This window comes from Panicum virgatum, chromosome 5K (assembly GCF_016808335.1).
Source record: "Panicum virgatum strain AP13 chromosome 5K, P.virgatum_v5, whole genome shotgun sequence".
Classification (NCBI taxonomy): Eukaryota; Viridiplantae; Streptophyta; class Magnoliopsida; order Poales; family Poaceae; genus Panicum; species Panicum virgatum.
Genome location: NC_053140.1, coordinates 10,832,972 through 10,848,308, shown reverse-complemented (window position 1 = coordinate 10,848,308; position 15,337 = coordinate 10,832,972). Strand labels below are relative to the sequence as shown.

Below are 15,337 nucleotides of genomic sequence, written 5' to 3'. Positions count from 1 at the left end.
GCAACACAAGGTCACCTCGTTCAATTTTAATCATGGCTAGAAGTGTTTGTTGGTTACAGTTGTGTAGAAATGAATTCATGCTACATGAACATCAAAAATCGAAATATTTGAACATATGGATGAACAGTTTAATTGCTGGAACTGCAGTAAGCGTTGGGTTGCAAGAAAATGGCATCAGATTCAGTTGCTAAATTAGCTCCACAAGTGCTACTCAGCTACAACTCCTGAAAACAGTGTCCAGGTAACACCTTGCATTGGAGGCATTTCCTGGAGCAGCTGATGCCTGATGGCCTGATGGGCGTCATCCATGTCAACAGCTCGCAGGCCGGTGTGGCGGGTGTGCTCTGCCACTCTGCAGCATGGGAGATCGCATAGGAGCTCGGGGGGGAGCTATGCAGTGGTGGCGCGGCTCGTCTTCTTCATCGCGGGCGCCTTACGTGGCCTAGGTGCGCCGTGGCTCCTCCCAGGCTGGCAGAGGAGAGGAGAGGAGCAGCCGAGCAGGGCCCTTGAGGCGTGGAGCTTCGCTGCTGGAGCCTGGCACAATCCCTCACTCTAGCTATCGGCATGGGCGAATCAAGTGACTTGTCCCTGCACACCTCTGGCCACGGACGATCCACATCGAAGATGGTCTCTGGAACAACACAAAGGTGCCGTGGCCATTTCCCCCTCACGCCCCCAAACCCTCTCACGAATCTGGAAGCGTAAATGTGCAGCTTCTCCACCAATAGATGAGGCAGGGGAAGCAATCGTGCTGGCGACCGAGAACAACCATGAAGCCGCTCGGGAGGGAGGGATGGTGAGGAAGAAAGAGCTCGCACTGCCGAGCGAGAATGCTGGGTGCCCTGCTGCCCGCGCCGTGGTATTGATCGTAGATAGGAACTAAAGTTTTCGGGTGACGTGGTCCAATGCTTGCTGGAGAATGTTTGCTAATTTCGTCACGTAGAGATACCGATGTTAATGAACGAGCAGAAGATGGTGGCAGGCTGGCCGGCAGCGATAAAACTTACTATTCCGCGTCAAAGTAAGAGGCCGTTTGGATCGGACTAAATTTTAGTCAAAAAAGCTATCCAACTAACCAAGTTATCCGGCTTTCCAAATTGGCCCCTCGTTAGCCAAACTTGGCTAGCCAGTCCTGGCTAGCCAAATTGGCTCGCCGAGTATGGACCCCACACACAGAGGGAGAGTTGAATATAGTTGTTGGAGTCTAAAGTGTATGAAGTAGAAAGTCTGTTGGAGTGAGATACTCAACATAGAGTGAAATCTTTATGGAGAGACAAATAGAGAGTCGGATAAAGAGTTGAAAATGGAGGGTCTCTTGGAGATACTAGTCGGATATTTGATAGCATTAGAAGTATTAAATACAGACTAATTAAAAAATAATTACATAAATGGAGACTAATTCGCAAGATGAATCCATTAACCTTAATTAGTTCATAATTTGCACACGTTGTGCTACAGTAAAGATGTGCTAGTGATTGTTTAATAGATTTAGCTCTAGATTATACAATTATAGTTTTATAATTAGCTCATATTTAGTTCTTCTAATTGGTGCATAAAGATAGGAACTAAAGTTTAGTTAGGGGATACAGATACCCCTAATTCTATTTTCACACAAAAAAAAGTTCCTTATGGTGGAAACTGTCCACCACGGTTCGAGTCCTCGACTCGACACTGGTGCTCGTATTTTCCTAAATTTATTCTAGGATTTAATTGGCGATACTCTTTCATTGGTAGGGGGCGTGCTCGTCGATAGCGAGGTGCTAGTGGGGACTTCGTCAATCTCGAGGATGTGCCGGCTCAGTCTCTTAGGAGGTGCTCATAGGGGTAGAGTTGCGTGCGTGTATTTATAGGGATAAGTGTGCATGCATTTATGAGCGTCTGCGTTCGTAATGCATTTCAAAAAAAACTATTGGAATAAAAAATATTTTATATATTAATAAAAAGAAAGCATTTATTTACAAGTAAACAAAGAGATAAAAAGAGACTATGAAACATTGTCTAGCCACGTCTCGGTACTAAGGGAGTACTTCTTATTCGCTCTATGCATAACCATTGCAAATTCATAAACAACGTAGCTTTGGTACTCTGAACTGAGGAATGTATTCCTTTGAATATAAATTATAAAATTATTTCGTGAGGTTCAAATGCTACACACCATAATGATGATTGACTCTGTGAAGAATGGAGCTGAGATGTTTGAGATGCTCAAGAGTCTCAAAATGAGACTAGATTGGCAAAATATCCAGATTAATAGGGTTTCAACATTGGCTGGCATATGGGCATCGTAAAAACAGTTGCTCAATTGTTTCATTAGTAGAGCTAGTGCATAAAGCACAACTGTAATCATCGAGATTCATATTATGTCTTATTCAGCAGCTAAGAGAAGATTTATAGGCATAAGCCTCTTTCGAGAAATAAAACGTATTTCCCATATGTATGTCCATATGACATTATATCGTTGGTCAAAGAATCAACCTAATCTTGAAGAAGATGGAGTTGAGTATAAGCTTCCGTTGAGAGGTGAAGGGAAAGAGATTGTGAACCCTCTAAATTGATGCAGCTTTCATCAAAGAAATATTCTTTTCTTTTGCAAACGAGAACAACTCTGAATAGACAAGCTTAGGAACAATGTCATTCTATAAGTCTTCCTATAAGAAAATTGATTTACCATCTCCTCGTATGACAGTTGTTATCTCTTATATTAATAAGCATAACAATATCTCTTTGCTAGAAAGATCCTTTCTTTGATAATTTTTTATTAAAGAATATCATTATAAACATAACACCAAACAATCCTTCCTTCTTAGGAACACATACCGTCTACTAAGTTTTGTGGTTTCTTACATGCCAGATCAGCAACTCTAAGAGATGTTTTCTATATATTTATCTAGTTGATTGATTATAAGTATATATGATCTATACTGTTTTTCAAAAAAAAAGGCTTAAAAATCCACATTTATGAAATATACTAGCACAGTGACCGTGCGTTGCTACAGGTTATATAAATTTTACCCGAACCTACATGAGACCACTAATTTTGTGTTTTTTCACTCCGTGTACAAGCTGTGTCGTGACCGCGTGAGGTATTGATTGTTTGGGTTCCAATTGATTTATCCAAGTTTCAATTAGAGTTTCCGATTAGGATTAGAATTACGAACAAACAGCAAGTCATCAAGCCGGGGCCTTTGGCATGGAAGATGGTGACTCATACGACCGGTGTGCTGTAGCTTTGCACCCAATCATCATTAAGAATTAAAAACGAACTTCTACAAGATTTTATTATATTCATTGCATCATCACAACGAACTATCGTTCGATCTTTGCGAGAACAGCCCGCTAAAAGGCTAATGAGAACAGCCTCCTGCTACCGCCGCTTCCCATGTCGCTGCCGCTCATGTTGCCATTGCCCGCGTTGCCAGCGCGCCCGCCGCTGCTGGGCGGCTCCTTCGTGGGTAGCTGGTGCCGGCACACGGGACATGAGCTGTGCATCTCTAGCCACAGCACGATGCACGGGCGTGGAGCCGGTGCATTCACGGTATATATATCCCGGGCCTGGGCGCCTTGCCGCCGACCGTGACCTCATCCAGCAAGCACCCAGAACATCGACAGCGTGGTAATGGCCTCCTTCCTGGCCAGCGGAAAGGATAACGTGCGTGGAGGGAAAAAATAAAAGACAAACGGTCTGCGGGCCGTGGAGGAGGCTATGGTCAATCGGCCCACAAAATAAAATGCAGCTCAAACTCAAAACGGACCAGAGAAATAATCTTTGCTTGCGGGATGGAAAATTTTCGTACCGATCAACACCATATTCCGTATTATTATACTATTCTCGTTTTCTGAAAAACATAAAAATTATCATTTACAATTAATTTTATAATCATTTTATACCATATTTGATTTTAATAATTTTATAAATAGACCCGACCGCTTTGGTTTCCGTATTGTATTGCTACCGACCGTTCCTGTCTTCCTGTCGTTTTCATTGATCGTTTTCATCGCTGCAGGTAAAGATAATCGGAGGAGCACTAACCTGCCGAAGTTCCGATCCAGCGGCTGTTGCGACGCGCAACACGGGATGACGATTTTTTTTTTTTTGCGGGGAGGGATGACGACACTCTCGGGTGGAAGGGCACTTCATTTTCTTTTTCCATAAAACCCCTGGCCTCTAACAGAAATTGCGCAAACAAAACAAACACCCTCCAGCTCCTTCCTTTGTCCCGAATCGAATCGAAGGCTCCCGAGACCTAGCGCGATGTCCGCCATGGAGACCGACATCAACGCGCCGCCGCCGCCCGCCCCCGCCGGCGAGGGATCCTCCGCGGCCGGCCCGTCCTCATCCTCCTCCCGCAAGCCCAACAAGCGCTTCGAGATCAAGAAGTGGAACGCCGTCGCGCTCTGGGCATGGGGTTCGCACGCGCGCTCATCCCTCCACCCTGGATTTCCTTCCTGTAGATTGGACCAATCTGATATGCTGTTTCTCCCCCTTTACTCCCCTGCAGATATCGTCGTCGATAACTGCGCCATCTGCCGCAACCACATCATGGATCTATGTAAGTTCTGGGGGTCCTTCGGCACCGCGTTAGTAAGGGTTAGGGTTCTATGGGTTTGAGCTTGTTCGTTCATTGGTGCAGGCATCGAGTGCCAGGCGAACCAGGCCAGCGCCACCAGCGAGGAGTGCACTGTCGCTTGGGGTACGAATCCGATCTCCTATGCCCCTTCTTTTTATTTTGCTTATGTTTGTTTCCACTTAATATAGAATACAAACAGAAAAGGGAGTATAGAGCACTGTTTGCCTGCATGGCCGTTTCGCCCGTTTACACGGGTAACGCCACGCGATGGCTATAGCCGTATTTGTTTAATTAATGACTCTTTAACCTGTTTAATTTAAATAGCATTTAGTCCAAATAAATAGGTAAACAATAGGTGACCTACTGTTTAGCATTTACCATTTATTGTTTAGGCTTACACTGGTGTAGAGGATTGGCTCATTACATAAATATAAAAGACATGGAAATAGCCATAGCGTCTTATCCTTACGCCTCTTCATGTGGGAAGAATTAGCAATGAATTATAGATTACACATAGTACTACTTGCATGTCTCATTGTGGTAAGTTTTGGGACCTAGTATGCATGGTTTAAAAAGCATCGCCTTGGCGTCCATGCGCTAAATTGCTCCCAAGTCGAACTACGCACTTTCCGCTTGCCGTACGGGAAGAAACTGAGGGAAAGAGATAAGGGCGGGAGGTAGAGAAGAGAGGGGGGAGGGCACCTTCTAGAGGCTAGAGCTGCCGGAGCTCGCACCTTTCCTGCCCTGTGAGATCCTGCCGGTGCATCCAGCCGCAGCGGACCAAATCCCTGCCGAATCGCGGGTACGCGAGCGCAGCCCAACCAGTGACACCATGCATCTCTGTCCGTTGCTCCTCACATCCCCTCCAGCAGCTCGATTGGAGCCCAGCTGTCCGCCAGATTGAGCAGTACTGCTCCACCCTTCCTCCTTGCCGTTCGCCTGCTTCAAATCACCTTCCCGCAGGCCCTCAATTCTGACCTCTGTTCCTGCAGGCCCCCTCCCTTCCCGCTAGGCATTAGAGACTAGTTTATGGCTAATTAGCTTTTGGGAGATGAGACATTAAACATTTTAGGTTTGCTATCTTACTGCTAGTAGTCTAGTACTTATTATGCTTAATATTTCTGGATACTTATGCCTAGTATTTGTAATATTAAGGTCCTATTAGCTTCTGAATTTTAGTGGCATTATATTTTATATAAGATGTTTGTATGGCATCGCCTAGGTGTCCGCCTTACTCGCCTAGGTGTCCGCGGAAGGGCTCGCTCCCCTCCCCTCCCCTTACCGCCTTTTAAACCATGCAACTATGATTACGGTATTGCTCTAGCTGAGTAATCTCATTGAACAAATTGGTTTCAACTCCTTTTAACTGCAGATGATTAATGCTCTTTCCAACAAGTCTACTATGTGAACTCGGTTACTTTATTTTGGTTCACTGTGCAAATCAATAAATTAGTTCCATAGTCATACTGAAGTAATGCTAGTAATTTGACAAATCTCAAAATTGCAATCCCAATTGCCTCTTTAGAAATGTAAAGCTTGTATTATTTGAAATGCTGAAAATGTATGACACTAGGAAAACAAATATAGCTGTGAACTCTTATTTAATTATAAATCTTAGATAAGTGGTTGATGTGTTGCTTAACCTCATTAGGCTTTTTTTATTATACCTGATCTGGCTTTTATCTGTAAATTACTGTTGCTTAATGTAACATGCTCAGCTTACTTGAAACGCTGCAAATGTTATGACACTAGGTAGCATGACATAGTGGTAAAGTATTATGGCATATCTGTTGAAATTTTGATTTAGTTGGGAACTTTCAAATTTAAGTATAATCTTGGATAAGTGATAGATATTGCATAACCTCCCAGTATCAGGCCTTTATCTTGAAATTACCTTTTGCAGCGAAATAAAAGTGATCCTTATTAACAATTTCTTGCAACACACATGGCTTAATTAAACATGCACACTCGATCTGTCAATCTTTGTGCGCATGTACTGCTCTCCTGTCTGAACTAAGGCTGTTGCAAGCCCGTCACAATATCCATGTCAGCACGTTTGTGCTTTGCCCTTGCCTCTGCTCATATGTTTGAATATTCCGCTTGAGCTCCTGTTCATTGAACTTTTCTCTGTGTAGCTCTGATCTTAGAAACTTATCTCACCCATGTCCACAGTTGGAAATGAATTATTGGAACATTCGACATGGTTCCTACTCAGTAATGACAAGCGAAGTTAACCCATGGTTTTCCATTATGTGATGATATTTGGCTTAGTTTATTCTTCAGATTCATTAGGTATTTAGGTCTAATAAGGTATGTTTTGCATGCTGCAGGTGTCTGTAATCACGCTTTTCACTTCCACTGCATCAGCAGGTGGCTTAAGACTCGACAAGTGTGCCCATTAGGTAGCTGCAGCTCCTTCTGTGTATGATTTGATCTTGTAACTCAATTCTTTTGAGCATCGCATACTGACAAACCACACTATCTTGCACAGACAACAGTGAGTGGGAGTTCCAGAAATATGGCCACTAGAGCCTGGGTCACCCGAATGTGCCGTTGGAGCTTGTTTCTGGCTACTGCTGCTGCAATCCAAGTGTTTTGTCTGGCAAACAGCTCGTTCTTTTGCCGATTTCAATGCTTGCACCTATCGCCCGTCAATTATGGCTGGTAGTTCGTTCATCCTGGGCTTGTATTTGGATGATTCATTGAGGACCATATTATAGTAGTCCCTTCTTATCAATGTTATGTGGATCTTCATAAGTGAGCTTGAATTGTGCTGTGGTACCATTTCTAAAGTCTGGTGCTTTTACATGCTTCTGCCTCTTCCTTAAAATCCATGTACTGTATACCGTATCTTCGAATGAAGTGGATTGGCTAACTTTCGGCTGATTGTGTTAGTGTTAGCGGAGGTACCAGATTCTGGTGGAATGGTAGTTATCGAATGCCGCCCAGATGTACTAGATTTCAAAAACTCATCTTTCGAATTTTAATAATCGATTAGTTGAGTTATATATATGTTTTGTATGAAGCTTGTTTATCTATATATCCATATCTCATAATTATTTTAGTACAGTTGATATAATGTAAGAGATTTGTGGTCACATTAAACGTTTGTAAATAAGACATACCAATAGGCATTTCGTAGAGCTTTTTAACGGTGAAAGCAAACTTCTAAAGACTTCTCTTGATACTAATACGCCTTGTGAAAAAGAAAATGGAGTAAAGATGGAAAGGTGTAGAGTTGAGGTTGAGCGTCGTGAAAGGGTGCCTAGTCGGATTGGACCTCATTAGCACTCCTTAGGTCCGGAGTTCGACTCTCGGTGGGAGCAAATTTCAGACTGAGGTTAAAAAAATCTCCTCGTCTGCCTACACACCAAAGCCATGGAAACAAAGTCCCGGTTCACTCCGGCCCGCTCTTATACAGGTTACGGTATGGGTTACGGCGCCCCTATGTAAAAGGGGCAGGAGTTCAGAGGTTTTCTCGACCCGGCCCGCTCTCACACGGGTTACGGTGCCCCTATGTAAGGGTGGGGCAGGAAATCAGAGGTTTTTTCAACTTGCGTGAGAGGTCTTCTTATGTTAATGCCCGGGGGCGGCTTGCCCCTCGCATGTCTAAGTTTTTTTAGGTTGAGCGTCGGGGCTATTCTGTGCACGTCATACTGCACCAAAGGGGCGCATCTGATTCCGGCCAGACTTTCCACACTTCAGGCATCAAAATTTATAAGGAACACATGCAATTTATTCATGCGAAGGCATGATTTACATTCCGGAGGGGAGCTAGATGGCCACTAATGCTTGATCTAGCTCCAGAACGACAAAATGACCATGGAAACCAGGAGCACTGGGCACGTCGCCTACCAGCCCACACTTCATATCTTAGAGCTCCCACGGTACACCATGATCACAGCAACCACTAGGCATGCGTATGTATTATCTACTTATGCAAGGACAGGGCTCCGGCCAGATGATGGCTGTAGGCTCGCTGCATATCTCCTCGCCCACAGATCATAATGAACGATCTCCTCAAGCGATGGCCTCGTTACCAGCTCGTTCCTATGGGCGTCACATGTAAGCTCCACCACCTTGAAGATGTCAAGGTAGCTAATCCTGCAAATCAAGTGAAACGGGGGAAATAAGTTAGTTGTATGCATATGTAAACCAACGATAGCAAATATTTGTTCTTGAATGCTGAATGCAGCAGCAGAATTTCTCCTATTTGAACCAATTTCGTAAAAGTAAAGCCGTGAACTTTAAATCATGATCAAGTACTCCTTTTATTAGATTCCACCTAATGGAGAATGCATGTAGATCAATATCTTTTCAATTTTCACACAGAGAAACCCATCTCTATGACTGACATTTTATCTCAATGCCAATCCATCATAAATGGCTATAGCACTATAGGTTGGCAATAGCAACAACAGGTGGCCCACTGTTACAATGGTTTAGATAAAGATTGATTCTATAAAGTTATTCTAATCTCTAATGTAGGTTCAAGAGGTGCTTGAGAATAATAGCTTTAAGAACATACATTCTCCTTCCAACTCACATTTTTTTTAAAAAGTAAAGTGCAGCAGATGTCTGGACTTTGGTTGGCCCAAATTTTTTTTTCCAATTGCAGCAATCAACATAACATATCTTGCCTTATAAATGCAGAATATTTCTCAAGCCAAATCAAAAGATGGCAATAAACATGCAATGCTTATCTGGAAGAAAGCAGACAAAAGTTGACAATATGCAGAAAGTATCATACTTTTCATCAATGAACAACTCCACAGCCTTCTCGTTAGCAGCACTCAGGACACCTGTCATGGTGCCCCCAGCCCGCCCAGCTGCATAGGCGAGGTCCATGGAAGGGTATTTTACATTGTCAGGAGCTTTGAACGTCAGTGAACCCAACCTGCATTAGCCAATTGGAAATCAAATCTGGGTGCCCAAAAATTGTTAACATGGCCTGCTTACAATCAATAGCAATTTAACTGATTGTTTGTAGTTCCCTTAATTTCTCAACCATTACTTGTTTCATCATCCTTAAAGAAGCATATTCTTGTTTCGCAACCTGACCATGGATATTACTAGTAACCAGATGTAGGTTAGTCAACCAGTTCAAATCATATAATCATTGGAAACTATTGCAGTAAGTTTAGGTCAACGTCCAAGCTAGATGAGTTATGTGAAAATTCAGCTAAGTAAATTCACATATTTACTTTCTGTGGCTGTCATAATATTTGCTGGTTATAGATCCATTCTAAACTTCTACAAAGCCAAGCTTCTCATGGTGGACCACTTAGAGCATTGAACTCCAGGAGTAGTTGTCCCGACCGAGGTTCAAAGCAAGGCACATTCTTAGAATGAAGCCCGATAGGAGTCTCCCCGTGGTCGAGTTTTTTTTTTTAACTCACAAACGCACACACCAACAGCAGACTCCGACGTCCCCTGACCCACACACATCCACCAAGTTTGACCATCATATATGGGTGGCTTATGAGAAGATCCAATACTTTAATCAAGAAAAATAGGACTCAAGTTCTTGGAGATCATTTCCAAATAAAAGTATCAGCTGTATTGCAAAGAGCAAAGGCGTTGTGAAGATGTCATACTTGCAAAGATCCAGACGGGGCCAGGTGACCTCAGAGCAAAAGATTCTATCTGGCCAAGATAAGGTGTACAAGATTGGTATCCGCATATCTGGCCATCCCAGTTGAGCTAGGACAGATGAGTCCTGCGAAAATAGAAATTCATGAATGCTAAAGAAACAATTTTAAGCCATGCGTAAAGCCATTACAGAAACATATGCACCATAATGATCTGAAACAATCATAAACTTGAGATTATGCTCAGATGCTGGCATGCGAGGATACAGGGGTAGGAAGCACTACATCTGAGCAGAATACCTAAACATTTGCTTTTTAGTAAAGCTTTATAACAAATCTCACCTGGGTTTCAATCATAGAGTGTATGATAGACTGTGGGTGAATCACAATCTCAATGTCATCGTATTCAGCGCCAAATAAATAATGTGCTTCAATAACTTCTAAGCCCTAAAAGAATCAGGTTGTCACTTTAGTGTTTAATAGGAGAAAAGACAGGTTCAGTAAAGTTTTCAAAAAAAATTATGATGTAGCTCTAAGACACCTTGTTGAATAAAGTTGCAGAATCTACTGTGATCTTCTTCCCCATACTCCAGTTTGGATGCTTTAATGCGTCAGCGACTTTTACATCTTGCAATTTGTCAACTGGCCAGTCTCTGTAATGATCAATTGATATGAGATGGATTTGTATGTTTCCAGAAGTACATAAACACATATGGGAATGCACTTGCCTGAAAGCACCGCCTGATGCAGTTAGAATAATGCGACGAAGTGCTCCTTCAGGCAAACCTTGTATACACTGGCACAAGAGAAGCAGACTCCAATAAGCAAAGAACGTCATAAGAACATAAAATGCAACTCCACACTGAGAGAGATAACATCACCATTGCATTATAGTTTGTTTAAACATCCAAAGCAAGTACATGTGTTTCCCAATCTCACACCACATATATGCATATAGTAATGAAAATACAGCTGCAACAACAAGTAATCGTTTTGTGATATACCTGAAATATTGCAGAGTGCTCAGAATCAGCAGGAAGAATTTTCACTTTGTGTTTGTGTGCAAGGGGAAGCACGAAAGGGCCACCTGCAATAAGCGTCTCTTTGTTTGCCAACGCTATGTCTTTACCAGCTTCAATTGCAGCAACCGTAGGCTAAGAGAACAAACGATACAGAGTTAAGGAGTCAGACACATTTACTGACAATTTAGCTTGCTATCTTTTATTTTGGCACTCTACACTTGTTCACATATACCCAAAACAGAAAAACGAAATTGTAATGATAATTAAAAAAAACAAAACAATACAGAAATGTAAATATTATATTAAGATATTTGGCAATCTGAAAGTAAAAGTAAAACCATCTAGTTATGATTCCTCCACTCCTCTTGATACTGCAGTATAATAAATATAGGGGGCCATGGAACTTGGTGGGCATGGAACTTGGTTCCCGAACAATAGAAATATGACAGGCAATAGGATAATGACATATAAACCACTACCAATTGAATTGTTGCATCAAATCTGGGATGCCAAAGATACTTGCCGATGTTTGGCAACAAAGTAACGCTCTATCTTCATATTCTATATGATACTGTGGTAATTTTACCTGTACAGCTTTCTAATACCTTATAACTCTGTATAACTATATCAACCCAAAATAGTTCAGATATCTGGACAAATTGTTAGTAGACACTTTTTAATTTCAAAAGAAGTTAACTTGCCATGAGTCATCCAATTCAAGCTTATACCCAAGAAATATTCATGCAACCAAATGACATCAGAGTAGTTTTCTCTTTTTTTACAATTTTTTTCCTATTGCAGAGCTTAGTGCAAATAAATAACAATAGATTCTTGGAATACCCAACATAAAGGAAAGCACAAAGATAAATATACTAAATAGAAAGGACATTACCTTCAGCCCTGCACACCCAACTATCCCTGTGACAACTGTAACTGCATCTGGGTGTCGAGCGACCTATTATTCAAGGGTTGAATATTTGAGAATCTTCAAGACCAAACCTCTGGTTATTCGCAGATATAGGATAACTAGAAATGCCTTACCTCTATGATGCCTTGCTCCCCAGGAATAATTTCTGGCTTCTCTTCACAATCAGCTACGGCTTCTTTCAGCTCATCAACTAATGATTCGTTTCTTACAGAAACCAGTTTTGGTTTGAATGTTTTGACCTGTAAAACAGTAAATCACATTCAGAACCAGAATACTCAAACGAGTTCATAATTCTGTCTTACAAGTTGCTCAAATGAGCACAAAATTTTCTCCTTCAAGTTTGATAAAAGACGAGGTGAAAAGGGAAGAATCTGCTCAGAAGGTCACTGTACCTGATCAGCTAGAAGTGTCACATTGGAGCCAGCAGCAAGAGCAACAACTCGGAATTTATCAGGATTCTCCGCAACAATGTCCAATGTCTTTCCATTATGCAAAAGATGGAATATTAGTGCTGCAGAATCTCACTGTCCCTAGTCATAGCTATCATTAGGTACATGTAGAATGTGTTCACTAATTCCAAAATAAATTGTTATTAGCAACACAGGTTCATTAGACTTGAAACCTAAATAAAGCCCTCAAGTTGCAGAAAGAAGAGAAATTTATTACATCAAACTACTACAAATGGTCTGAAGGGAAAATTCTAAAGTAACATGCAAAAATAATAATCCTACTGGTTTCACACAGAAGCATGGGCACCAATTCACCAAAGTTTTGATGTATCAATTTGTTGTGGACTCGTTTGTGGGTCGCAAGTACGAGAGAAGAAGGAAGAAGGGCGCGGGGCAGGCACTGCACCGGCCTTGCAGGATGGGGCACAGCAACCGCACGGCTCCTCTACTTCAGGCCCAAGCAACGTGTGATCTGGGCATGTAATTTTAATTAGGGAATTAATCTTATTTAATTAGGAAGTTGAGATACTTTAGGAGATTGTAATCTTACGGCCTCTATATAATGGGGCCGGCTTCATCAATGAAAGCAAGCAGAATTAGAGTCCAATTCCCAGAGCCTCCAACGTGAGGGCGGGTTACCCTAATTCAGCTATCCCCCCACATCACAATTACCAACATATTTGCAGAGCAACCAGAAGATTGTTATGGACTAACAAATTTCATCTGTAAGTCTTCAGTTAATCTCTTTACCTGTGTTCCTATGGAACCAGTTGATCCAACAATCGAGATAGGCTTCGGGCCATCCCATGACCTCTGGCCAGGCTCAGCAACAGCTCGCCCAGGCCATGCTGGTGGTGGAGCCTGTTGCATAGAACAGCATGTCCTTCTCAGAGAAATTGCTCTTTTGCCCTTCCTTTGAAATGTAAAATCCACTACAATGGGACAGATCAAAGTAAGAGTGTAAGACTACAAAACAACATTAATAACCAGAATTCACACTAGAAGTAAGTATCTACAACCAAGAAAGACCGTTGCAAAACAAGCGCGACTGGAATATGCACCTAACTTTGACCGATTTATCTTCCAGTTGGACATACTGCTCGTGTGCTCATTCATGTAAACATCAATTCCATGTGTAGCAGCCTAGTTAGCCTATCAGTGTGTGTGACACAGCATTGCTACTACCTACGGATCATATCAAATCACTAGAAAGTATAAACTGAACTGGAATCTATGGAGAATATATTCTAAGAACATTAGATATTCCAACTGCTGAAGTAACAAAGGGCAAGTTGAGGCCCAGATATTTCAGAATTTAATGCACCCAGGTGACCATGAAAGAAGCGATTCCAGACACACATAAGAAGCGATTCTCGACCAAGAAAAGGTCGTATAACATTCTGGAAATTTCAGCCTTGGAACCCGTGTTGGAGAAAATTCTGACTGTTGTCTCAAAGTAAGGTAAAAGAATTATAACTTTTTTTCTCAGATAACCGAAAATTCTGCCTTTTAGGATGTCAAAATCATAACAGTTAGAATCAAAGTTTGCAACTTTACAATGACTATACCCTCCAAAGTTCGCAGTTCCCATGCACTCTATACGGAGACGGGCCCCAAAAATAACTCCAAATAAGAAAATCACGAACCATACTAATCCAACCCAATCAACGCAAGCTCATATATAGTCACCAAAACTTCTGCACCGCTATTAGTGTTTTCTAATCGCAGATGACGCATAGACGCCAAGGAGGGTATAGACCATTGAAGTGAACCATGAACAACAGGACGGCAAAAAGACTAGTCTTTGCTCACCTACACTAAAAATTTCTCTCTCTACCATTGCAATCCTCTTGGAACCCAAAAAATATCTGTTTGAGTCAATCGGAATGGATCAAGAAAGCATCAAAATGTCCGGAAAACACGGGATAGCAAAGGCGAGGGCATCAGGCCGGAAAAGCAAGAAGATAAGCTCATGCAACGATTGGGGAAGAGGAGGCACCGAAAGAGGCAAAGATCCAACCTTTGTGCTGGCCGAAAGTACCCCTGTTGGAGTCGAGGAAGGAGACGGCGCTGAGCTCCCCCGGGAACGACGCCTTGAGTGCAGCCATCCCGGCCGGCTTCTTGGCGAGGCTGCGGTAATGGCTGCGGGGTGAGTGGGGAGAGGAGAGGGAGGGGAGCTGTGGTGCCGTGGTGGTGGGAGATGGAGCTGAGATATATAAACAGGAGGGAGAAATGTGTGGAGATAAGACGAGGTGGGAATCTGAGAGTCCTATGGGTGCCACCGCAACCGGCCGATGCTCGCTCTCTCCCTCTTGCTCTCCATGTGTTTTTGTATTTGCTTGCTTTGTGAGCTGCGAATAGTGTGGACAAAATAGTGGGCTGGTGGTAGTGGCTAGTTGCCTAGGCCCCTACCGTCTCACCACTCAAGGCTCTGTGACACTGGGATAACTGAGTCGTCAAAAACTACACTTTTGGAGTCTTCTACTTTCCTTGTGCTTACGCTGATGGTAGATCCCAGAATTTAAATTCTAGCGTATTAGACGTCAAAAGACTCTTCTTGGATTACTTAGTGTATATGCCATATATATAAATTAATTGTATCAGTAGATATACAGTCAAACTATTTTGACCTAACATTTATTTTAAGAACATTTAGATCGGCGTATATAGAGATATTATGGGCAGACTGCTGCATCATAGCACTTCCCCAATTCTTGTTTCGTTCCGTTTGCATCAACATATCTCTAGCATACGTTTTCAATCATTCTTGTTTTTGTAT

The 15,337-nt window shown here is 42.4% G+C and overlaps 2 protein-coding genes across 2 annotated transcripts; one reads left to right on the top strand and one right to left on the bottom strand.

The window, feature by feature from the left end:
- The first annotated feature begins 4,165 nt into the window (after nucleotides 1-4,165).
- On the top strand, nucleotides 4,166-7,574 carry LOC120706260 (RING-box protein 1-like). Its single transcript, XM_039990855.1, has 5 exons — nucleotides 4,166-4,406; nucleotides 4,500-4,550; nucleotides 4,632-4,691; nucleotides 6,899-6,970; nucleotides 7,060-7,574. Exons 1-5 carry the CDS (start codon nucleotides 4,253-4,255, stop codon nucleotides 7,095-7,097), a joined length of 375 nt encoding a protein of 124 aa, XP_039846789.1. The 5' UTR covers nucleotides 4,166-4,252; the 3' UTR covers nucleotides 7,098-7,574.
- A 673-nt stretch (nucleotides 7,575-8,247) lies between these two features.
- Nucleotides 8,248-15,016, bottom strand: LOC120706259 (1-deoxy-D-xylulose 5-phosphate reductoisomerase, chloroplastic). The gene is made up of 12 exons (XM_039990854.1): nucleotides 14,579-15,016; nucleotides 13,309-13,490; nucleotides 12,502-12,588; nucleotides 12,223-12,348; nucleotides 12,074-12,136; nucleotides 11,164-11,313; nucleotides 10,888-10,955; nucleotides 10,701-10,812; nucleotides 10,502-10,606; nucleotides 10,166-10,287; nucleotides 9,319-9,465; nucleotides 8,248-8,672 (listed from the first exon to the last, which is right to left on the bottom strand). The coding sequence occupies exons 1-12, from the start codon at nucleotides 14,664-14,666 to the stop codon at nucleotides 8,504-8,506; spliced, it is 1,419 nt and encodes a 472-aa protein (XP_039846788.1). The 5' UTR covers nucleotides 14,667-15,016; the 3' UTR covers nucleotides 8,248-8,503.
- Between the last annotated feature and the right edge of the window lie 321 nt (nucleotides 15,017-15,337).